This window comes from Balaenoptera ricei, chromosome 8, assembly GCF_028023285.1.
Source record: "Balaenoptera ricei isolate mBalRic1 chromosome 8, mBalRic1.hap2, whole genome shotgun sequence".
In the NCBI taxonomy this organism is placed as follows: Eukaryota; Metazoa; Chordata; class Mammalia; order Artiodactyla; family Balaenopteridae; genus Balaenoptera; species Balaenoptera ricei.
This window is the reverse complement of record NC_082646.1, coordinates 103,124,765-103,149,982: the sequence shown is the minus strand read 5'-3', so window position 1 is coordinate 103,149,982 and position 25,218 is coordinate 103,124,765. Positions and strand designations below refer to the sequence as shown.

At 46.5% G+C, this 25,218-nt stretch overlaps 2 protein-coding genes across 10 annotated transcripts in view; one reads left to right on the top strand and one right to left on the bottom strand.

Moving 5' to 3' along the window:
- Positions 1–4,602: 4,602 nt before the first annotated feature.
- MRPL16 (mitochondrial ribosomal protein L16) lies at positions 4,603–8,556 on the top strand. The gene is made up of 4 exons (XM_059929735.1): positions 4,603–4,787; positions 5,150–5,215; positions 6,883–7,031; positions 7,879–8,556. Exons 1-4 carry the CDS (start codon positions 4,733–4,735, stop codon positions 8,362–8,364), a joined length of 756 nt encoding a protein of 251 aa, XP_059785718.1. The 5' UTR covers positions 4,603–4,732; the 3' UTR covers positions 8,365–8,556.
- A 277-nt stretch (positions 8,557–8,833) lies between these two features.
- STX3 (syntaxin 3) overlaps positions 8,834–25,218 on the bottom strand; it is a 44,220-nt gene continuing 27,835 nt past the window's right edge. The window contains exons 4-11 of one of the 9 annotated variants that reach the window (XM_059931669.1): positions 24,913–24,987; positions 23,715–23,782; positions 20,382–20,490; positions 19,452–19,525; positions 19,188–19,322; positions 17,430–17,540; positions 15,420–15,533; positions 8,834–10,086 (exon numbers count right to left, since the gene is read on the bottom strand). In XM_059931669.1, coding sequence (XP_059787652.1) covers positions 15,450–15,533; positions 17,430–17,540; positions 19,188–19,322; positions 19,452–19,525; positions 20,382–20,490; positions 23,715–23,782; positions 24,913–24,987 — 656 coding nt within the window. In that variant the 3' untranslated portion in view covers positions 8,834–10,086; positions 15,420–15,449. The other 8 variants (XM_059931671.1, XM_059931672.1, XM_059931670.1 and 5 more) reach the window with 8 other exon arrangements.

Below are 25,218 nucleotides of genomic sequence, written 5' to 3'. Positions count from 1 at the left end.
CAACTGAAGTGGAGTTAATGTACTTATACATAACAAGCAGTTTTGAATTGATAAAAAAATGAACAGTATGATCGAAAAGTACACAAGCAAGCAAATCACACATACAGTAAAACAAACAGACAAAAACATATGAAACCAAAGAGATGAGAAAAAGTTCAACATTGCTAGTTATTTTTTAAAATTTTTATTGCTAGTTATTGCAAACTAAGGGACTTCCCTGGCGGTCCAGTGGTTAAGACTCCATGCTTCCAATGCAGGGACTGTGGGTTCAATCCCTGGTCTGGGAGTTAAGATCCCACATGTTGTTTGGCCAAAAAAATACAAAATAAAAACAAAAAAGCAAACTAAGTATAACCAGATGTAAGTTAGATCACTAAGTAGAACTCAGAGAAGGCTACCAGAAATCAACTTTAGTTTACCTTGCTACTATTTATCCAAACCAACTCTGTAAGGCTGGGGGTTTTTTTGCATTTTCTCATTACTCTCTGATATTAAAAAAAAAAAGTTGTGTTGTCACTTCTAACCACAGAAAACATATTGATTTCAGTAACTAAAATGTCCAAAACTGTGTAAAAATCAAAACTCTGAATTGCATTTGAAGGTAAAGCTGCTCCCCGCTCCCAGCTCAGCCCAACTCCAGATAGAAAGTGGGGAAAACAAAAATGGAGGCAAGGGAAGAGGTCTCTATTTCCTCACTTCTGCACATTTACCAATCACTTAAGATCTTTTCTGCCCCTGACCCCTCACCTCTGACCCCTTTGGGATAGCTTACCATCATGGCACCTGTTATGAGTTGACTTGTATCCTCCTCTCCTCTGAAAAAAAACATAAGTTGGAGTCCTAACCCCCAGCACCTCAAAATGTGGCCTTATTTGGAGAAAGGATCTTTACTGAGGAAATCAAGTTATAGTGAGGTAATTAAGGTGGGCCCTAATCCAATAAGACTAGCGTTCTTATAAAAAGGGGGAATTTGGACACATGACAGACAAACATAGAGGGAAAATGATATGAAGAGACACAGGGAGAAGACGGCCATCTACCAGCCAAGCAGAGATCCTTCCCCACAGCCCTCAGAAGAAACCAACCCTGCTGACACCTTGATTTCACACTTCAAGCCTCCAGAACTGTGAAGCAATAAAATTCTATTGTTTAAGCCACCCACTCTGGGGTACTTTGTTACAGCATCCAACAGTACCGACTCGGGTCCGGGTAGAGTTTAAAGTATACTCTTTCTCTTATGGTGCTTTATGGAGTCTTCAGAGGACACACACACACACACACACACACACACACACACACACACACACACTAACCCTAACTGCTGAGGACATCTCAGTTCCCTTGATGCAGGCAAATTCACCTCTGCTAAACGTTTGGCTGTTTGCATATAATTCTTCTCACAGGCCCTGGACATCCATCATTACACCTCTTCCACCTTCATTCTCCTTGTCTGTCCATTGGGTTCCGTTGGACAGGATATAAGAAAACCGTAAACCCACACACTGCACTGGGGTCCGCATCTGGTCAACAGGATATTCACACCTTTGACCTGCCATCAATAGTAATGTGGCTACTTCTCTCTACTCTGATGTCACAGGCTGCTTTGATCAGCCTCCAAACATAGACTTTCCCAAGCCTGTGTCAACACCAACCCCCTTCAAACTGCAGAGGCCTCATATCAAGCTCTCTGCGTGATCTTGAAGTGTCTCTCACTAAGCTTGATGGATCACCTCACCCCGAACCATTGGAGAGGGGAAGTGAAACTCACAGTATATCAGCTCTGTCCAAAGAAATCTTTATTGTCATTGCCAGTTTCCACTTCCTTTCTTGATTTTTCCAGTGCTTTTTACAGGCTGGAGGAGAGTGGGTACCTAAGGAAAGCAAAGCCACTTCCAACCAGCTCCTTTTTAAGTCCAGCCTAGGAGGCCCAGCTCCTCACTTTGGAATACGGGGATGTCCACATACCTTGGGCCCTCAGGCAAAACTAAGTCAGAAGCAATTCTGCTTTAAAACCCTGTTATAAACATAACATTGGATGTGGTTTTTCACCTTTCATATTGGCAATGCTCTAAAAGAACTTTCATATCCTTCCTCAGAAAGGGTGTATATAAACAGTCACGCTGACACATTGTTGGTGAAGGCCAGTTTCAAGCAATTTTATGAGGTAAAATGATTTTCAATGAACATCCCTTTGATCCAGTGATTTTTCTTTGGAATTTGCTCAAAAGAAATACCAAAACAGTACGAAAATGGTATGTATAAGGATGTTTATTACAGCATGGTCTATAATAACAGACTTGTAAATAACTTGACTAAGCCACAATAGGGAATCATTTATTATGGTGAAAAAATTCATAGGAATACCACGGATCTAGTCTGTAAACGCCAAGACAAAAGCATGAACAGTAGTTGGCATTGTTCCCTCTTCTTGGCCAAACAATTAGGACTAGACCCATTCTTCGTGCCTGTTGACTTACTCCCTGAGAAATGCTGGAAATAGCTCTCTTGTAAAACTCTATTAACTCCCCAAGTTGGGACTGACTCTAATTTAGCTGGAAAGCCTGGAATATGTGTAGACACAATCATTTTCCTCATGGCAGTAAGGTGTGTATGTGTATGTGTGTGTGTGTGTTTGTGTGTGCCATTTAAGTCAACAACCGGACCTGGGACTGGGCTACAAGTTTCTGTTATCTCTGGATGTTTAAATAAGAAGATTAAAAACTGAGGTGTTAGATAATTTTTATACAGATGGGAAAAATATACATCCCAGTGAATACTGGCCTGGATAGTCCAGAAACAATGCCTTGTACCTATACTCTACTTTTTAAATTTTCAAAGTGCTCATAGAGCACTGATTCCCAAACTTGATTGGGCATTAGAATCACCTGTGGGGCTAGTTCACAATAGGACTTCCTGAACCCCACCTTTAGAGTTTCTTAGTAAGGGGGGACCAGATATTTACATTTTTAACAGAGGCCTCAGGAAAGTCCAAAGACCAACTTTTGAGAGATGTTAGCAAATGCATTCCAATAAAAGTAAGTTCATCAAGGTTCTTAATCCTACTTTGCATCATACTACCTGTGTAGCAAATCGTTTAATCCCTGAACCTCAGTTTCCTACAAATAACTGCCACTGAACTATCAGAAGAGAAGAGTAAATAAAAGAGCTGTGAAAAATCGAAGGGAAAAATGATTTTCTGTGATCAGGGAAGACCTCAGGTCCACCCTTCGATTTTTCACAACCCTTTATTTAAACTTCTCATATCTCAACGTTAGCTATTTGTATTCTCATCGTATCATCCCTACATAAATATAAATTCATAAAGGATCACTGATTTTTCATATTTGTATCCTCCATTGTACTTAACACAACTCTTACAAAGAAAAATAGACATTACAGTACTCCTTAAATGTAGAATTTTGAGTTAATTTTTAGTTCTTTTAAAATAAGCAATGAGGTAGAGGTTTTAGGGCACCAAAAGACTTAGAGATCAATCAAAGAGTGATTGTACTGCAGCTTTATTCTCCATCCAAACAATCTTATACAATATTCAGCTTGAGATTTTTAAATACCTGAGTACATTTGAATCTCCCACTTTCGGTGGAAGGGAGAGGGGAGCACAGAAGAGCTGCCCAGAATCCGCCACGGGCTGAGGGGGCGGGGACAGTTTAACCCTTTTAAAACTGCTCTTGGGACAGAAATGACTGGCTGTAATAAAATTCACTAACTCTTTTGATACAGATTCAGTGTGCAAATAATCAAGAAGTACATAAAACTGTGGACAGGGAGAGTTCTTCCAGCAGCTTTGCGAGATTACAGGTTTTATTTGTTGCCATTTACGATATTAATCCTTGGAGAAAGACCACGCACAGATTTAGCATGATTTAAATACAATAGACATCAGCCTCAATTGGTAATCCCATCGGTGTCCTAGAAGCTTGGAAAAAGATACTCCCTCTTTCTAAATGTTAAAAAGCTTCAGGCCCATAAAAATGATTTGCCCAACATTCTCCCAGAATAATTATACCTTTTTTTCATTTTAACTTGATATCGAGTCATATTGTCCGTTCACTGGGGTCTGTGGAGTCACACCGACTGTGCTCAAATACTGATTGTACTGTTTTCCTGCTGTGTGACCCTAGGAAAGTTAAATCCTTTGACCTTCGAGATGGAATCTGCAAAGTGGGTGTAATGACTTACTTATCGCATGGATTCGTTGGGAGGACTAGACGCAAGGATGAGGTACTCATCGCCCGACACATTGCAAGAGCCCAGTAAATGTTAAGACACTGATGAGTCCTTCGCTTTTTTCTAACGTCTTGCGGGAGAGAAAGGGGCTAGAGACGCGGCGTAATGTAGTGAATTTTAAGGAACCAACTTGCCATATGAACCCAGGCTTTCTCAGCATGGTACTTCGCGGAGAGAACTCCCCGCCCTGCCGCCCTCATCTCCGGAGAGACCCCAGAAGGAACGCAGAGCCCCCAACGGCCAAAGGTGCGCCGGGGCGTGACCCGCAGACACCAGGCCGGAACCCAGGTTCCGAGGCTCGCGTTTCTTCCGCTTCCACCCGCCCTCACTGCAGGGGGGACCGGCGCGAACGCAACTTCCGGCCCGACCAGGTAGGGGCCGGAGCCGGTTCCGGCGTGGCTCGAGAGTGCAGCGTTCCCTGCCCGCGTCGAAGTGTCCGCTGCGGTCGCCGTGGGGAGCCCGACGCGACCGCACGCGCGTGACCATGTGGCGGCTGCTGGCTCGCGCCCGCGCGCCCCTCCTGCGGGCGCCTTTGTTAGGTCAGAAGTCCCCTGTTGTTCCCTCCAGGCCTTGCCTCTCTCCACACCCCTCCCCCGCATCGGGTATCTCGCACAGTCCCAAGACTCTGCGCACGGTTGCGGAAGCACGGGGAAGGGGCTGCGCTTTGCTGCCGCCCCTCCCGCCATAAGATTCGTGCAAAAGGGTCAACAGCGTTCGTGCAACCTGGGGATCGGCGCCCAGAGTCCCCGGCTTGTCCTTTGGGGGCGGGGGGCAGTGAGCCCCTTTAGTGGAACCCACGTCCCAAACCCGCAGGACACCTCTGTCAGGAGCATATTTGGCCCAGAGTGTACCAAGCCCTGGCCTTCTCGCCTTCGTCGTTTAACTTGATCTGTCTTTGTAGATTCTTGGGCAGCGCCGCCCGCCAGCGCTGGCCTAAAGACGCTGCTCCCGGTGCCAACTTTTGAAGGTGAGAGCTTATCTGTTTTCCTGTTTGTAAGCCTTTTCTGTGATGGAACCCAGCAGAGGATAGGTTAAGAGTAGGGAGTATTCTTGTGCCCCCTATCCCCATTCACCCATTCAGTAATTACGTATTGAAGGCATACTGATGCCAGGCAGTGTTCTAAGCGCTGGAGAAAAATCGAACAACAAGAGACTCAAAAAGGCTCCTGCTGTCATGGATTATCTCCCCTATGGCCTGCCACTGGTGCGTGGCCCACAGCTGCCCACTCAGCTAAACCTAATTGGCCTCAATTTAGACTTTTGATGTTTGCTCCAAATGAGGTTACACATGTGCAGTCAGTAACAGTATTATGTGAAAAGCATTAATTTGTTAATATAAACAATTAAGGTAAGCCACCATTTGGTATATCTAACTTACCTTTTTTTTTTTTTTAATATATTGGAAATCTCAAAAAAAATGAAAGGGGCCTTGACCTCTGAGGGCCTTATCTTCTACACATAATTGTGAAAGTACTACATGCACTGGAGTACATACGGCCATGGAGGCAAGAGAAAGCATTACGAAGTTTCTCTTTAGCTACATAACAGAAATGGCAGGGGGCAGTTTCTGTAGCCCTTAAAGTCTCCTGTTTGATATTGGACTCCATCACAGAGCCATGCTTGTTTTACTATAGCAATACTTTAGATGACTTACAAGTTGATTTTTTTTTTCCATATTGTCAAAACGTCAGACATGATAAAGACGTAGCATGTCTGGCCCTCCCCCAGCAAGCACATTGTAGTACAGGTCTCAGCATGAAAAGCCCCTGTATATATAAAGAGCACGAGATCAAAGGAGTACTAGGTTGTAAGTTTCCCAACAAGAATGTGGCAGAGCAAGAGAACTTAGGTATTTTGATGTACAATATAGTATCCTTTCCACTACCTCTGTTATCAGAGAGGCAGTGTGGTATTTTTTCTTAAGTGACATACTGTCTAGCTTTGCTGTTTTGACTGGATGACCCGAACCAAATTATAAAATGTCTCTAGGCCTGAAGTTCCTCTTCTATAAAATGGAGATTAAAAATACTACCTGCCTAATGTTCTGTTTCTTGATGTGGATGATAGTTATGTGGGTATGTTTGTGTGTTCACTTTGTGATAATTCACATTTTTTATGGGGCCCTTTGATACATGTGTGTTAAACTTTTAAAGGTTTAAAAATATTAAAAAGGAAGCCCTAAAAGATACCAAGGCTATCAAGTTGTTTTAAAGATTAAATGAGATAATGCATGTAAAGCCTTCAGCTCAATTCCAGCACTTAGTAAACATTCACACACACACAAAAATGTTACCTAGTGTTATTTTGTGACACTCTCATATCTCTATACCTTCTCTAACAGTCCCTTTTTCAGTGTTAGGTACAGAGTAGGCATTTTTAAAAAGCGTTTCGGTTTGAAGGTGAAAACTTTGCTCTCTTAAAAGGTTCAAAAACATTTGCATCAACCACTGTCGTAATCAGAAGATTCCAGTGTCAGTGAAAGCACCCACAAGATAAACCTAACACACTTTTGGAATTGTTGTTGAGTGGTAACTTTAAGACTTTGACCTGATTGTTATAAATCTTTCTAGGAAGAAAATGAATCCTTTGAGATGTGTGGTTTGACTTATTCTTGGTTGTCTGTGCTCCTTTTAGATGTTTCCATTCCTGAAAAGCCCAAGCTCAGATTTGTTGAAAGGGTACCACTTGTACCAAAAGTGAGAAGAGAGCCTAAAAACCTGAGTGACATAAGAGGACCTTCCACTGAAGCCACTGAGTTCACTGAAGGCAGTTTTGCGATCTTGGTGAGTCCAGCGTCAAGCGGCTATAGGATGGAAGCCAGGGATTAAAATAGACTCCTTGAGTTTATGCTTGTCTCTTCCTCCACAGGTTTTACTAGAACTGCCACTAGTTGCCCTTTAAACTGATGAGCAGGACCCAGTAAGCATTAAGTCATAAATGTTTTTTGTTTTACGTAGAGTGAAAATAATGTGAAAGCAGAAGGAAGAGGCTACCTAATTTACCCCATAATCAGACCATGAGATTTTCTCAAGCCTCTGGTCAAAATAAAACTATCCATGTTTTAGTACATGGGACAGACGTTTCCTTACTCATCAGGTAGCTTCCATGAAGCCTTGACGTCAGTACCTACACAAATGGCTGTGGACAAGGATTTAGTTCCCATCAGGCGGCCAGAGTGATGTTTTAACGTCCGATTCCCACAGCCTGCATGATCAGCCCCTGCCAGCCTCTCAGATCTCAGTCTGTTCCCCATTCCTCTCTCTACTCCGGCCACACTGGCTTCTGCTCAGACTCACTAAGCCATTTGCTGCACCAAAGCCTTCGCATACGCCATTCCTCTGCCTGGAACACTCATCTGTTTTCCCTTGGCTGGTTCGTTCCATTCTGGCCTCAGCTATAAAGGTCACGTCCTCAAAGAGGTCTTCCCTGGCTATCCATTGAAGCGGGTCCACCCTTGTTCCCATTTATTACTGTACCCTAGGCTTTTCCTCCACGGTACTTACTAGAACTTATATTTTTACTTTCATGTGTATCATTGAAGCCACAGTTACCATAAAAGAAGAGACATAATAGATCCCATGAAGGATATCTAAATCCCCATATGTTTCTAATTCTTCCATTTACTTTTAGGCACTGGGTGGTGGTTACCTCCACTGGGGGCATTTTGAAATGATGCGCCTGACAATCAACCGGTCTATGGACCCCAAGAACATGTTTGCCTTATGGCGAGTACCAGCCCCTTTCAAGCCCATCACCCGCAAGGGTATGGGACAGCGCATGGGGGGCGGCAAAGGTGCCATCGATCACTACGTGACCCCTGTGAAGGCTGGCCGCCTCATAGTAGAGATGGGCGGGCGTTGCGAATTCCAAGAAGTACAGGGTTTCCTCGACCAGGTTGCCCACAAGTTGCCCTTCCCCGCGAAGGCTGTGAGCCGTGAGACTCTAGAGAAGATGCGGAAAGATCAAGAAGAACGAGAACGGAACAACCAAAACCCCTGGACCTTTGAGCGCATTGTCACTGCCAACATGCTGGGGATACGGAAAGTGCTGAGCCCCTACGACCTGACCCATAAGGGGCGATACTGGGGCAAGTTCTACATGCCTGAGCGTGTGTAGTGAGGATGTGAGCAGGAAACGGACACAGGCTGTTTATTCCCCTCAGCCAGTCCTTCAAGTCTTCGGGTAGCTCTGATGTCATAACCAAGGAGCAGCATATGAGTAGATGCTTTCTGAAAAGCTGTACATTTTCTGTCAGGTTTTTTAAAGTGCATTATATTTATATTAAATAAAGTTTGAGCATCACCTCAAGATGATGTAACTTCTCATTGGTCACTAATTCCCTTAAATGATTAAGAACCAGGCCTGATTGACCGTTTGTTAGGAGCTCTGATTCTCCCCGGCTATAAGATAAATGTCTTCAAGGCTGAAGCAAATGTTTGCATCTCCCACCTCTGATTCAAGTCAGACTTAATATCTGTACTGCCTTTTATATATACACACTTCAGGAGCTAGTTTCTATGACATTTTACTAGTTACAGACTTTTAATGTTTTTTGGAAAAGCAAAGAAAACAACAGTACGTAGGATGATTGATTCAACATATTTATTTACGCCCAGCTACCCATCTTCTCTCAATCTTAGAAGGGGGGATGTTGGACAATACGGCAACAGACATACCCTTGCCTTTCAGCAAAAGGAACTGATAGAAACAAAACCTGAATTGTGTGGTCCTTCCTAGGCCTGAAACCCTCCGGGGATGGGGGGTGTTTGGCTCTATGTCTGTGTCCCTCCAGGTCCTAGCATAGTGCACGGTGCCACACAGCACTCAAATCATGACTGTTGAATGAACAAGGGCCCTGGGTGACTCAAAGCCCCATGGTTCCAGCTCCCTGTTTGCCTTTAACAAAATTCATCTATTTTTCAGAGCTAGCCAGCAATGGTTTCTATCCTGTATTCAAACCAAAGGAAATACAGATTGATAGGAAAAATATTAAACCATTTGCTTTGAAAGTGGGCAGAAAACAGCACACTGACTAAAATGTCAATTTTTTAAATCCCACTTTCTTAAAAAGTAAGACCTCCGGCAAAGAATAATTTACTTTCAAAAGTACAAATTTAAGCAGTGGTGTGGTCCTCGAGAATTGTATACCGTGATTTTTTAATATATTTTTAGTGAACCTCTTGTACTATAACTAATCACTAAATTGCATTAGAACACACCTGAACCTTGAATTGGGGACAGTGTTTGGAACAGTTTCTTGTACACAAGTTACTGGCCAGCAAAGCCAGTTTCAGCTGGCAGCGTGAATCAGTGAGAAGGGGTGTGAGTGACAGCCTCGTTTTTCTGACCTAACTTTGTCACTTCTTCGTTAGGGTTCACAGAGCATGGTATTCGTGACTGTTGGGCATTCAATCACAGCATAATGTGTTTCTTATGGGGTCCACGTTTAATTACTGAACCACAGTCCTGGGGCCAGCCATCTCTGCAAAGTAAGAGGCCGTTGACAGAACTCTATCACCACCTCCCGTAAAAAAAGGACTTTCAAGTGCATGTTGTGAAAGGGGGGCCTGCTGTGCTTCTGCGTGGGTGGATGGACCATTCCCAGGCATTTCTACACAGGCTGTGACACAGACCATTTCCCACTGATGCCTTAAAGCGTTTAAGAGGCAAGTCCAAGGACTCGGCCATAGCAGAAATGAGAGCTTAATTTCAGATAAAGTCAACAGATTCTTGAGCAGCTATAAGCGGCAGGCACTGTGCTACGTACTGGGGACACAGCAGCGAGGGAGACGTGCCTGGGGCCTATCGTTAGACAATCACCTTGGAGAACGTTGGACCCTGAAGAAGGAAGGAGACAGAGCGTTGGTCAAAGGTGAGACCCAGAACTGGAAGAGCAGAAGTGACAAGTGCCCTGATCCTGACTGACTCCCAGCAGTTAAAATCAGATCCTGATGAGCCGGGTGTGCTTCAGCCGTAACGTCAGCCGGGGCTCTGGCTCCGAGTTTATTTCCTAAACAGGTACCTATGCTTTCTCCTCTACCCTGCAGTCTCCTTTAACCATCCTCCTAACCTGCTACACAGTGCTGTACTCCCTGTTCCTTCACTCCTGCCTGCCACCCAAGTCCATATTTTTGTAAATCTCCCTTTTCGTAACTTTTAACTGGTAGGTGGTTGAGGTCCTGTGTCCTAAGAGGTTTCATAATGGAAAAAGCTTTTGAGGAATCTGCAGCGGAGAAGGGATGGCACCACAGAGGTGGAAGAAGAATTGAAAATGCCAGGTGAGGATCCATCTGTGAGGACTGAAGGGGATAACAAAAACGGAGGGAAAAAAATCATAGATTATACAGCAAAACGTGTGGGGCTAGGATCACCAAGCCTGTCTACAGGGGTAAGGGACTACTCACAAGGCTGCAAAAACCTGGCCTAACCTCATAAGGGGAAAATTTTATTGATATTTACATTGGGCTCCCTGTGTGGCCCTCTTCCAAAGAGTTCAGGGTGCTTCTAATGCAGTAATCAATTCATTCTCCTCTGCCGTTCCCACAGGCCAGTGCCCAGATTTCACTACAGGAGATCAACACCCTTAGGCAAAGCATTCTGAACAAAACAGTCTGCTACCAGACCTGCTTATGGGACAGACTGCCACCTTCTGTCTCCCCATTTACCTATTCCCTACCAACTCCCTCTTCACTCATTTTTCTTGGTTTTCTCCAACCTTTATTCCAGCACCCAATCCCACACAGATTAAGGCACCTGGTGACAACCAAAGCCCTCAGGACACAAGCGTCTCGAGCGAAAACAGGCCTGACCCTCCCCACAGACGGCTCACCTGTTTTGTTTTGGCTTTTTTCAGGCAAATATGCCCCCAATAGTAGAAGCTAAGATGATCACAAGGATAACACAGCAGATCATGATCATGATCTTCTTCTGCTCATCCAGACAAGGAAAGAAAAAGCACGTGAGAAACAATGTCACTGCAGAGAGGGTTCCAAAGGAAGGGAGACAGGGGAGGGTCTGGGCATGGAAGCAGATGTGAAGGTAAAAGGAGATGGATCTGGCTTCTAGAACCCAGGGTACTAAGAGAAACGTTACTTCTCGGTGAGAGATGCAAAAATCAGATCAACGGCAAGCTCAGAGGATGTTTCGTATGTAACATGTTCTGCCTTCCAGCTGCCATCCTATCAGATTTACCCCACTTCCCCCCAGAGCGAGATACTCTCAGTGAGTCAGCTGAAGTCTTTTGTGGGGGGGGATCCCTTGAAATCTTAAGACTCAAATACAGTTACACTGCACTCTTTGAGAGTTAAACCATTTTCAAGAATTAGAACTTCTGATCCATCTGATCTAGCACATGGTTAAAAAAAAATCTAACCTCTTTCCAAAACCTAAACAAAAGTCACCACATGGTGGCAGCCAGTCACCAAGTGTTTTACAAGGACATCGAGCCAGAACTGTTTCACAATCAATATAAAGTCATTTATTTTTAAATTAGCAATAAAATAATCAAGTTTACATTTTTAAAAAAAGTAAAAAGAAAGAACAAAAATCCCTTCACTTGTATTCCAAACTATAAGCCCCAGGCCTCAATCTCAGGAGAGCAAAGATCGGTCTGTGATTGAAGCTTGTCTGCCCTGGTTGCGGAGCCAGGCCTGTTGGACATCATAGCCACAGGCAAGAGGGCGTCCCCTGGGCTCCGTCCAAGTGCTGGGCAATGATGAGGAGTAATCATTCCTTTGCAAAGGAAGCCAATGGACCAGGCCTGGGTCAGGGTGCTCGCCCTATCCTAGAATGCATTAAAGTCAAAGCTGAAATATCAATCCGGGAGGCCGGCAGAGACCAGCAGGGGATCTAAGGGGCTCACACTGGCTCAGCACCGTCACTACGCTTAGAAACTTCCTGGCTTTTGTTTGCTCCATGACAAGCGGGGGCGACAAAGAATCTATCAAGCTCGTGAATCTGGGAGCAGGAGGATCTGCTGAGTAGACCCTGGCCTCCCCGAGCTGACTCCGTCCTGGAGACGGGACATCCCGAAGGTCCCATGAATGATAGCAGACTGCTGGGGGATGTTCTCAGGACAAGCCTAGCCCAGGCAGCAAGCGGGGAGAGGTGTTGAGCTTGTCACACCTTCTGTCTGCTAAAAACCTAATGGGGGTCAAGTTAGTCCTCACCCCAACCATCTGTGATTCTCTGAGCACTTGTGCAGAAAACAGCAGGTTTCCCGATGATGTGGGAAGGTCACATTTCTACTATGATTCATTTGCAGGTAAGCAAATGTCTCTTACCTAATTTTTAGCCTAGCTCAAGTTATTTTTTTGAGGTTATAATATCCTCATTTCCAGTTTCCTACTTCCTGAGAGACACATACCTGTATGTACATACATCTCACACACACGATTATAAAAATACACTTGGAAGACATGAAATGGCTGAATACTCATACTCGCCCCGGCTTGAAACATTCCCAGAGCCTGAGACTCAAGCACCTCATCCCTGGCCTAATTTTAGTGCCTGGTTATTCTGGGCCTCAAGGCAATGGCTTCACAAAGCATCACTCTAACAGTAAACAGCCAGTTCCCAAGACTGAGACACGGAAACAGTTACTCCATACGCCCAGCCTTTACAGACGGTAACCTCAGACAACTGTCTCATGGCAGCGCCTCCTTGAGTCAACATGAGGGAGTACAACATAGACAGAGATCGAGTTGGCCATTGAGCTGAACACACTGAGAGCTTAATTTGAGGCTGAATTTCAAACAAGAAGTCAGCTTCCAAGACCAGAACGACCTCTGCCAGTCCCTCCTGCTTTCAGGACAGGGACAACCAGCCGTGAGCACTGGGGTCCTGCCAGGGAGAAGACTCAGGTCCAAGCCTTACTGTTGCCGAACTTGGAAGAATCCCCTTGCTTTGTTAAAGATATCCACCCCCGGCAAAAAAAAAATACACTGCGATTCTGGGGAGAAGAACACTCCATGAGGTAGAAAATACAGCACCTTGGGGAGGTCTCAGGTAGGCTCTCCAAGGTGCGGGGCATAATTTGACACATCAGAGGGGAGAAGGAGAAGCCGGGGCAGTTCCTACAGTCCAGGAGAAGGTGCTTCAGAGCCGGTGGGGCAGGAGAAGGTTCTGAGGGCTGCATCAGCAGTTTAGATTCCTCCTGGGCTAGACTGTTTGCTGGGTCAGGTCCAAGGTTGGTTACAAGAAAACAAAGGAACAGGTCCCACTCTCTCTCAGGAAGGCCATTCACACTCCGTTCCCATCTGAAGACAAGGGCGGCCACACCAGGCTGGGGTGAAGTGGGCTCTACAAGAGGCAGGGGGAGGAGGAGCCGGTCAGCGGCCAGGGTGACGGTGAAGAGCAACAGTAAGACTCAGCCACAAGCCACACACCTAGAAGGTGGAGAGGAAAGGTCAGAACCAGCTGCAAAAAGAGAACAACGGAAGACTCAACACAAACCCAAGGAATCCAACAAGCACACCCACGACAGGGCCTGGAATGAAATACCCCACCGCACCAGAAACAAAAAGCCCTGTTACAAGAGGCAAAAAAATAGGAAAACCCCTGGGCCTTTTACAGCCCTTCCCGGGGGCTGTCGCGTTACCGTGGAAGGACTTATGGGAAGAGAGGCACCACCGCTGGTGGAAAACACCTGTTCTGTCTGTGGGGCTCCCATCAGCACCTTTCGAATACGAGTTTCAGAAGCTTGCTGGCACTAGAATCATCTTCTCCTTAGTCCCCCTATCCCCCACTCATCTTAGAAGGCAGAAAGGCACCGTGAAAAAGATGCAGAAAAGTTCAGGCGTCACACCTGCTCTGCCTTGCGAGCGGTGTAGGCTTTGGGCAAGTTCCTAATTTCACTGAGCTTCACAGAGCTTCCCCAATGAAGATGGGGTGATGATGTTATCCTAGAGCACAACTGGGGAGCATAAACATATTCAGAAAAATAATACTTAAGAAGTCACAGAAGTCTTCACGGTGCCAGTAACTAGATCATTCTTGTCATGCTGCTGCTGTACACATGAAACCCTGATTCAGTGGTCAGCTCTATTCTTTTTACCAGATTTTAAAGAAATTAATATCCTGAATTTTAAAGTTGCTATTGGGACTTCCCTGGTGATCCAGTGGTTAAGAATCCGCCTTCCAATGCAGGGGACGTGGGTTCAATCCCTGGTCAGGGAACTAAGATCCCACACGCCACAGGGCAACTAAGCCCGCACACTCTAGAGCCCACGCGCCGCAACTACTGAGCCCGCGCACCACAACTAGAGAGCCTGCACGCTGCAACTACTGAACCCACGTGCCACAATTAGAGAGCCCGTGCACCACAACTAGAGAGAGAAGCCCGTGTGCCACAACGGAAGTTCCCACATGCCACAACGAAGATCCCACATGCCACAACTAAGACCTGACACAGCCAAATAAATAAATATTTTTTTAAAAAGTTGCTGTCCTCTAAGGTTCTCTAGACTTTGTAGATGATGATAAATGGCCACCTTGTTTTACAAAGAGAAGCTAGGTCCACTATTAGCTGTGTGTTCCAACATGCCCGTTACCTAACTTCTCTAAGCCTGAGCATCTTCATCTGTAAAGTAGGGACGATAATAGCACCTGTCTCACGCGGGTGACGTGAGGACTCAGTGATGCACGTGTAGGTGTTTAGTACATTGTCTGATACAACCCAGCCCTCAAAAATGTTAGCTACTCTTATCGTTCGAGATCCAACCAGTCAACCACAAACAAAACCCTACAGACCCAAATCCCGATTCAAAGCTTCATTTACACTGAAAAGGATATGGAAGGCAAAGCCCAAGATACCTGAAAGCCAGTAAGAACTCACAAGACAAACCCCAGATCCCAGACATAGACTGCACCCAGCTGAGGAGGAGCAGGCTTGCTGGGGAAGGGGATTGAAAATGAGGGATGGTGTTGAAACAGGACAAAGAGTGGGGACAGAACCCACAGAATAGGAACAAACAGGAGACCCAACCCCTGTATGCAGCCAGGACCCGAGAACAGGAAGTTACACAGATGAAAGAACGCACAGGTACTGAAGTCTCAGAGCGCTCGGTGTGTCCAAGGACAACCACGGGGGGAAGAAGCAGAATTTTAAATCCCAGGCTCATTTCTCAAGAGGGAGCCAATCCAGAGTCCCCGAGTACCTTCCATTTACTTACATTTCAGGGCAGCAGCCTTCCGGGCCGCCCTTACTTCAGCCCAACGGAAAGTCCAATAACCAACGCTAAAATGCCCAGCAACACAACCACTACCACAATGATAATTATCAATTTCTGGAGAGAGGGATAAGAGAAATAAAAACAAGTCATTATTACAAACAACCAGAAAGCCATAGTAAGTCATCCAAAACCCAACCCCTCTGCCTCTACATAGGAAGCATCTTATCAATCTAAATAAATGAAATAAAAAGCCAACATCTCTACATAAAGACCCTCTATTAGGATATTTTGTTTCTTAAATTACTTGTGCACTAGCAATGCCAGCAGATGGGAATATGGAGTTTGCATCAGCTCTCAGCTCACACGGCGGCCTTCATGTGCGCACAGATATAAGGGCAACCATAATGGGGTCTCCAAGCAGCAACAGGCCAAGATACAAGTGACTCATTTGTTCCTTTTCAAGGAGGAGTATAAAGACATTTTTGACATAGTCCTAATTACACACGTCTGTCCATCTCTCCCCCAAAGTACATTCCCACCTGTCAAACCCAGTACAGTGACTGGGGATCAGAAAGTATGGTTACGGTGCTGTTGCAAACCAGCCTGGATTCATCATGTAAAATAACTTCCCAGCTCCCTAGATACCTGCCCAAGCAATAGGTAAAGTTGGAAGAAAAAGAAAGAATTGAAGAACAAAAATATCAAGAGCCCAAGAGAAATAGAAAAGAGCAGGCTAAAAAGCAAAACCCACCAGAGCTAGCCGCCACCGTCACTAGGTAGAGAAGCTTACAAGTCCTCAGGCGACAGGGCTACCACAACTAGAGGTGGGGGGCGGGCCGTGGAGACAGGATGGAAACAGCTTGATTGAAAAGCTGAATTTGGGGCTTCCCTGGTGGTGCAGTGCTTGAGAGTCCGCCTGCCAATGCAGGGGACACGGGTTCGAGCCCTGGTCTGGGAAGATCCCACATGCCGCGGAGCGACTGGGCCCGTGAGCCACAACTACTGAGCCTGCGCGTCTGGAGCCTGTGCTCTGCAACAAGAGAGGCCATGATAGTGGGAGGCCCGCGCACCGTGATGAAGAGTGGCCCCCACTTGCCGCAACTAGAGAGAGCCCTCGCACAGAAACGAAGACCCAACACAGCCATAAATTAATTAATTAATTAATTAATTAAAAAAAAAAAAAAAAAGACCTTAAGGTTGTAAATTGACCAGCCAGGAAAGAGAATTTAAAAAAAAAAAAAAAAAAGAAAAGCTGAATTTGAATCCTGGTTCCTATGCTTCCTAGGTGGCCCGAAGCCAATTACTAAACCTCTGATTCTCAACTGTTTCATCTATAAAGGAGAAGTAATAGGTGCTCCCAAGATACAAGATAATGTTCACATAGCCATCAGCACACCACTGGGTTCATGGCAGAGAAAAAGAGACCAAGTGGGGCAGGGCTCGGGCTACCGGAGTGGAAGGCAATGAAGGGAAGGCTTCTGAACAGCAGAGGAGTCAAGTGTAACAGCTGAAGGGACCATGAGCTCTGGCCAGGGGCTTAGCAGCAGCACCTGGGCAATGATGCAGAGCTGCCTGCAAATGTGGGTTCTCGGGTAGAGGGCACGTGAGCCAGATCCATGCGAGGCACACCTGGGAAGGAAGGGAGCTATGCTCTAGGGAAAGCTGAGGTAGGCTTTTGGACGAGGCCAAGACGGAGGGAAGGCACGGGCTCAAGGACACGGGTGGGGGCGACCAGAGAGAGGAGAAGCCGGTGGGTCCAGCTGGGACTAAGGGCTCACCCTCCGAGCTTCACTCTGATACTTGACAGCCTTTTTGGTATCTGCCACGGCCCGCTCCACGAAGCCCACTGACTGGTCCATGTTGTTCTCAATACGATCAATCATGGCTCCCTTTCCGCGGATGCAAGAGGTGGGTCCAGCAGAAAGAGGGACGGGGAGAGGGAGGAGAGAAAGAGCGAGAGACGGCGCGCACAGTGGACTCTCTTCACCGAAGGCAGCAGGAGAGGCTCACCTTCCGGGCCTGACCCTGGTACTTCACGGCTCTTTTTGTCTCCTCCCGAGCCTTCTCCACGTGGTCCACCGTGTGCATGACATTCAACTCTATGTTATCTAACATCTCACCCTGCAAAGGACAGACACTAGTCACACCCAGGAAACCCACCCCAGGACAGTCCTAGCTCACACGAGAAAGGGGTTCTCTTTCTTTTCAGCACCAAGAGGAGCATCTGGAAACTTTAACATGCAGCCTTCTGTGGGGCAAACTTGCACAACTTCCCCGTGATTACCTGTGGTTCCCCAGGCCTTGGTGGCTGTCACTCATTCCAGAAACATTCATATTGGGTTGGCCAAAAAGTTCGTTCGGGTTTTTCTATAACATCTCATGGAAAAACCCAAACGAACTTTTTGGCCAACCCAATACATCTATCTCATGTTCTTAGGGCATTGCCAGGATGCCGGCTTCTTCCTGGTCATTCAGACCTGAACCAAGTTCATTCGGCCTGAACTGAGTTCATTCACTACTATAGAATAGTGCCCAGCACACAGCAGGTGCTCAATAAGTAGCTGAGGTGGGAACAGTTGCTTTCTCTAAGGTACTCCCAGGTCCCGTAAGTGACAGACATTGGTTTTACCTGAGTTATCTGGTTAAGAGACAGCAGTCTCTTAATAAGATTCCTAACCTTTTCCCAGCTATTACTTTCTGACCAGAAGTTTGGTCTCTCCAATTGATTTCTGTGCATCTTAGGATGGGAATTCCCTTCACCCACCTAGACCTTCCTCAACCCAACCCATGGCGTTATGGCAGTCTCTACACAGAGAACAGAACTTACCATCACTTGAATCTCAAACCAGTTCCTCGGCAAGGCAGTGTGGGGAGAAAAAAGAAGAGTAGGGATGGAGGGGCAGGAGAAATGGTCTCAAAGGCCGCAAGGGGGTGGAAGAAAGGCACCCGAGCCCAGAGCAGGGAACTGATGTCAAAACCAGCCAAGTGGTGCTCGGGCTTCAGTTAGGTGTCCTTCCAGAAAGGAAGCAGTTTTCAATCCTCTCCAGGTGGCAGAGCCACTGGGAGTTCATGGTAATAGTGGCACCAAACCATGACACAGTGGCGAATTTAACTGCATCATAAGAACCAGGAGACATGTGACCATGTGACACTGAGACCATGTGCTGGGGACAGGGCCATCCATCCCTGAGCAGGCTTACCCGGGACAAAACAGCCTGTCAAGCTAAGCACTGTGAGAGTTTCAAGTTTTTCTGTAAATATTACTTTGCTGTCCCTTCAATCCTTTTGTTGTCTGCTCTTGTTCCTTAGCAAAAACTGTCAACATTTTTGGAAAAACACACATACAGAAGAAAAAACAAAAATGGAAAAATACAAAAACCTCTGTTAAACCTAACTTTTCGCCCTAAACTGGGGAAAAGGCCCCATGTTTTCAATGTCACCAGTGAAATAGTTCCTATCAGGAGATTGTTTTAAGGCATCACCATTAAGAACCCATATCTCTAATTTAAAAAAGACAACGATCCTGAGGCTGGAGGGAACCAGGTACTTGACAGAGCACATCAAACCCCCTATTAATCAGAAATGACTTCCAGGCCAAAGTAACAGGCATGAATGATGAGGCTGCTATTGCCCAACATGTCAGCATCTACTTCGCAAGTTCCCAATGATTCTCCCACCCCACCCGGCTTTCCAGGAGTCCCGTCTCGCCCTTCTCAGGAAGCCCCGGGCTTCCTCTCCTCCCTGCCCACGCGGCACCCCCTGTGCTACCTGGTTCTCCACCAGCACGGCGATGTCCATGAACATGTCGTGAAGCTCCTTGATGCTGCTCTCCAGCCTCACGATGTCCTTGTGCCGTCCCTCGATCTCACTGAGGGCTTGCTTGGAAATCTGAGAGTCGATGATCTAGGCCCGGCCGCACAGAGACCAACCATCGGCCATCACGCCCGCCGCAACCTCACCCACACCCTGCGGGGCTCCCGCGGCCCCGTCCTCCCTGCCTCTGCAGCCCAGCCCGCCCCCACCATCACTCACCCCCGAGGTGAAGATGGCAGGGTTCCCACTCTCCAGCATCTCCTCCAGCTCCTCATCTGTTGTCTTTCTGCCGGCTTTATAACAAAAGGAGGAGAGCATCAAATATTAAGATCAAAGCTCACCATTTCAGAAGTTCCCTGAAAATGGGAATACAGCAAGTTCACTTTAAAGACCATGGCCTTACAAGCCTCCGGACTCGCCTTTCTCTGGATTTCTCCCCTAATCCAGTCCATCCTCAACATTCTCAGCAGTTACCTTCCTGAAGCCCATGTCTGATTACATTCCTTTCCAGCTCAGAATGTCTCCTGGCCCCCTTCACTCCACCACGGAGTCCAAGGTCCTCAGGACAAGGAGCCAGTTCCTGGGTGAGCCCTCCCTCCATCCGCCTTAACCTCACCCTGCTCCACCCAAATGCGCCCTGTTCCCAGGCACTGGACGGCCTCTCCCTCCTGAACATGCGTGCTTTGTTCTGCCTGCGCCCTTGTTCGTTCGGTTCCTGCACTCAAAGCACTTTCCGCCCTGTGGGGCCCTGCAGTCCGGTTTCTGATTCCTGAAGGGCGTGGCTCTAGTAACTTCTTTATTCCTCATGGCAACTAGCACCATTCTCTGCTGTCAGACAGGCAGCAAAAGATGTCACGAGCCCCACGGAGTGCAGCTGTGTAGCAAGTGCTTTCTTCCATGGATGCAGAAACGCTGGCTCCCACGGCAATCAAACGACTCGGGCCTGGTAACTCCGAGCCATCTTTCAGCCTAAGACGCAACGTCCAGGATGCACCAGTGCTGTGAGGCCTGTCCTCAGCTTGGGCACAAAAGAGAAGGCAGAAGCCACCGGCGGGGCTCCTGCTCCCTCTCCCCGGGCCTCACGACTGGGGACGGACAAGCACGTGGCAGGAAGGGTGAAGGGGCACAGGCCAAACTTCAAACACGCACTGATCTCGAGCTGCCGCTGGATTCGCCCTTTGCTGCGTTCACGGAAGTCCACCTGAGCCTCGTTGTATTTGGTCATCACCTCCACAAACTTCCGGGAGAGGACGGAGTGCTGTGGGAGCAAGGTCAAATGCTGTGAGCCCCCAGGAGGCGAGGGGAGGGAGGGGAAGGTCCACAACTCTTATAGAACCCCAGCCCCGACGCAGGCTCATCTACAGCAGCACTGGTCCTGGAACCAGAAGCCCAGGGACAACTCGTGGTGGGAATGCAAACGGGTGCAGTCACTGGAAAACAGTATGGAGGTTTCTCAAAAAACTAAAAACAGAACTGCCGTATGACCCAACAATTCCACTCCTGGGTATATATCAAAAAAAACCCCAAAACATTAATTTGCCAAGATACATGCACCCCAATGTTCATAGCAGCATTATTTACAATTGCCAAGCAACCTAAGTGTCCATCAACAGATGAATGGATAAAGAAGATGCGGTATAGATATCTACAATGGAATACTACTCAGACATAAAAAAAAAAGAATGAAATTTTGCCATTTGCAGCAACATGGATGGACTTGGGAGGCATAAGTGAAATAAGACAGAGAAAGACAAATACTGTATGATATCACTTATATGTGGAATCTAAAAAATACAGCAAACTAGTAAATATAACAGAAAAGCAGAAGACTCACAGATAAGGAGAACAAACTAGTGGTTACCAGTGGGGGCAGGGAGGGCAATATAGGGGTGAGGGAGTGAGAGGTACAAACTATTGGGTGTAAGACAGGCTCAAGCATGTACTGTACAACACGGGGAATACAGCCAACATTTGGTCATAACTGTAAATGGAAAGTAACCTTTCAAAATTGTATGAAAGCGAAAACAGAACAAAACAAAAAACAAAGACCAGGTACAAGACTCAGTTTTTTGGTTTCCTAACTTTACACCGTTGGAAAAGTCGGCTGACCTTTCCAAAGCATGTTTTCAGTATCTATTAACCTGTCTTGCTGAACTCCTATAGTAATTGTGAGGCCAAAGGAGATACCCTGTGAATCTCAGAGGCCCTGCTTTCTAAAGCTGCCGGACTCCCTCCTACATCCAAAGATCCTTGGGTTGTTACTCAAACTGACCTCCCCAACTTTTCTTGCTTCTAACTCAGTGCCTTCAGTCAATGGCCCTGGTGCCTAAACTCAAATCTTTATCATTTTTTTTCCTTACCCACCTCTCAGCATCAAGCCCTACTGGTTTTTCCTTTGCAAAATCACCAATATCCATGCTTTTTTCAAACCAACTACCACCAGGCAAATTCAGACCAAAATCATTGCAAAACCCAACTAGAGACCCACCTGCCTCTTGCCTCTTTCCCACTCTGATCCAGTTTTCAAATGGTTCCCATATTATCTCCTAACAAACTGCAACCCAAAGTAAATGCATACAGGCTACACAGTCAGATCCAAACTCCCTGGACTGTAGCCAAAGGCCTCTGGAATATGGTGCTATGTTCTCTACCAAAAACTCAACATCCACTATCCCATGACAAACTTTTTTCTCTAGACAGGCTGCTCTCTTCACGTCTGCCCCTCACACCCACCCCCACCCCCACCGCTACCAACCCACCCAGGCACCCACACACACCACTCCTGCCCCCATGCCTCTAAGGAGAACCTCTCCCCGAGCCTGTCCATGTTGGCATCTTGCCCACCAAGACCCAGCCTCCTCTGGCCACCCCAGTTTTTCCCGAGATCGTCTGATGCTGGGAGCACATGCATTTGATCCCATCTTCGTACACGTTCTCCTGTGGGTCTTATGTCATAGTTTCCTTGTGCTACTTGAACATCGTGCCAGTTCAAGGACAAGGATCATATCTTTGATGACCACCAAACAGCCTGACTCCAAACTGGACAACTAATGACCAACAGTCTTCAGAGAGAAGACTTCAGTTTCCTCACCTGTAAACCAAGGAGGCTCACTAAACCCTCAGCAGTGCTCTGGGAGCCTCAGGCACCTCCTTAGAGGACAGTGTGAGAGGGGCCACCAGCTGGACTCGGCCCTGTCCCCCACTTCAACCTGGGCAGCTCCCCTCCACCAGTTCTTCAAATTGAGTTCCAAATAGTGGTTGTCGGTTGTTTTTTGTTTTTTGTTTTAAAGGCTCCACAGCTAGAAAAGGGAACCCTCCTACACTGTTGGTGGGAATGTAAATTGGTGCAGCCACTATGGAGAACAGTATGAAGGTTCCTTAAAAAACTAAAAATAGGGTTACCATATGATCCAGCAATCCCACTCCCCATCATATATCTGGAAAAGACAAAAACTCTAATTTGAAAAGATACCTGCACCCCAACATTCATAGCAGCACTATTTACAATAGCCCAAGACATGGAAGCAACCTAAGTGTCCATCAGCAGAGGAATTGATAAAGAAGATGTGGTACATATGTACAATGGAATACTACTCAGCCATAAAAAAGAATGAAATAATGCCATTTGCAGCAACATGGATGGACTTAGAGATTATCATACTAAGTGAAGTAAGTCAGACAGAGAAAGACAAACGTATCACTTACATGTGGAATCTAAAAAATAATACAAATGAATTTATTTACAAAACAGAAGCACAGACATGCCTCACAGACATAGAAAACAAACTTATGGTTACCAAAGGGGGAAGGGGGAGGGAATAAATGAGGAATATGGGATTAACAGATACACACCACTATATATAAAATAGATAAACAACAAGGATTTACTGTATAGCACAAGGAACTATATTCGATATCTTATAATAACCTATAATGCAAAAGAACCTGAAAAAGAAGCATATGCATATATATATATATATATATATATATATATATATACAAAACCAAATCACTTTGCTGTACACCTAAAACCAACACAGTATTGTAAATCAACTATACTTCAATAAAAACTTTAAAAAGGGACTTCTCTGGTGGCACAGGGGTTAAGAATCCGCCTGCCAATGCAGGGGACACGGGTTCAAGCCCTGGTCCAGGAAGATCCCACATGCCGTGGAGCAACTAAGCCCATGAACCACAACTACTGAGCCTGCGTGCCACAACTACTGAAGCCTGCATGCCTAGAGCCCGTGCTCCACAACAAGAGAAGCCACTGCAATGAGAAGCCTGTGCACCGCAACGAAGAGTAGCCCCACTCGCCGCAACTAGAGAAAGCCCGCACGCAGCAACGAAGACCCAACGCAGCCAAAAATAAATAAATTTATCTAAAAAAAATTTTTTTTTTTAATTAAAAAGACTCCACAGCTAAGAAAAAAAAAATTAAAAGATTGGACTAGATGCTTGTTAGACCAGGGAAAATCTCACCTGGGATTTCCGAATCCGAAGGTCTGCTGACGACCGGACCTCGTCTTCTTCAATATGCCTCTCCATGCCTGGATAGGAGAGGAGGTTATTCTAGCAACGCATCTGCTGCTCTCCTCCAAGAAACACACTGTGCAGTGCGGCCTCCTCTCTCTTTCTCACACACCCGGCCCAGGAGACGTAACAGCAGGCAGGCCCAGCCTCAAAAGGTCAGCTCACACCTGAGCCACGGGACGTGCGTTCCACGACCTTTACTACTGCCGGGTCTTCTTCCTTGGATACCTCTCAGCACAGTGGTTAACAGCATGAGTCTCTGTCACTAAGAGACTCGGACTCAAATCCTTGCCACTGAGTAGCCACGTAACTTTGGAAAAGCCACTTAACCTCTCTTAGTGTTCCTGTTCTCTCGTCTGTAAAATGGAATAAACAGCAGTGCCCCCCTAGCAACACCAACGTGAAAATTAAATGAGAATGCACACAGAGGGCTTGGCACACGATCACGGCTATGACTGGAAGCTGCCACTAACGACTTCCACCTCCACCCGCATGAAAACAGGCAGCACAGTCTGTTTGGGGGGAAGAAATGATAAATTAGGCTGAGCAATGCTGCTTTCACTCTCAGACCAACAGCATGCACTTGTCACCAAATACAGTGGGGCAAGAATGCAGATGATAGCCATGGAACCAAGGAACCTTCTGGGCCCCCAGAGGAACTGAATCTACGACAGTGGCTTCACTGAACAATGCCCTAAATTGAGGGGTGGGCATGGGGGTGATGGGAGGGTGATACCTGGCCCCCAAGAAATGTCTCTAGACTCTATAATGCATCTGGCATCCATACATCACTAACATCACTGTTCAAATGTACGTAGGTGCTGGGGAAGGAAATGGGACCAGGAAGAGAAAAGTCAAGGGACTAAGCTAAAGGACCAAGTCACACAAACATCCAATAGCTGAAAGCACACTTTCATTCCCATCTCCGAACTTCAATTCTGGTCTCTCTCAACCACAGTCATGACTCAAGAGCAGGTAAACTGTGTGGGGCTATAATAGGTCATTCCAGGGACAGTGCCCAGACCACAAGCAAAGATGGCAAGGGTGGTGTCACTCCCATCAGGAAGAGTTTCGGTCCAGAAGAGTTGGACCCCGGATGTGAGACGGATGGTGGGAGTGCTGCCTGCTCCCTTTGTCCCTTTCTTACTCTTCAGTTTGTTCCGGACATTGTTGGCCCTTTTCTTGATCTCAGTCATGAGCTGCTCCAGGTCATCCTTGGTTTCTGGGTAAACAAATGCAGGTAGAGCCAGTTAGAAAAGATTGAAAGCTTAGTCAGCTACAACAATCAACAGAGGAGGTGGGGAACTTTCTCAGGTGCCCACTGCCCAGAGCAGTATGTATCCTGGAGGGCTCTCAAGACATCTGTCCTTAGAATCACAGAGAGCTTATTTTTAAAAGGCATTTTTTCCTGGCATCCTACCCCAGAACTACAGAATAAAAACACCTCATGGAA

Excerpts from the sequence above, each read along its gene's own strand:
- MRPL16 (XM_059929735.1), top strand. The coding sequence starts at position 4,733 with ATGTGGCGGCTGCTGGCTCGCGCCCGCGCGCCCCTCCTGCGGGCGCCT. Across the intron at positions 4,788-5,149 it reads CCTGCGGGCGCCTTTGTTAG|ATTCTTGGGCAGCGCCGCCC; the intron begins GTCAGAAGTCCC and ends CTGTCTTTGTAG. Across the intron at positions 7,032-7,878 it reads AAGGCAGTTTTGCGATCTTG|GCACTGGGTGGTGGTTACCT; the intron begins GTGAGTCCAGCG and ends ATTTACTTTTAG.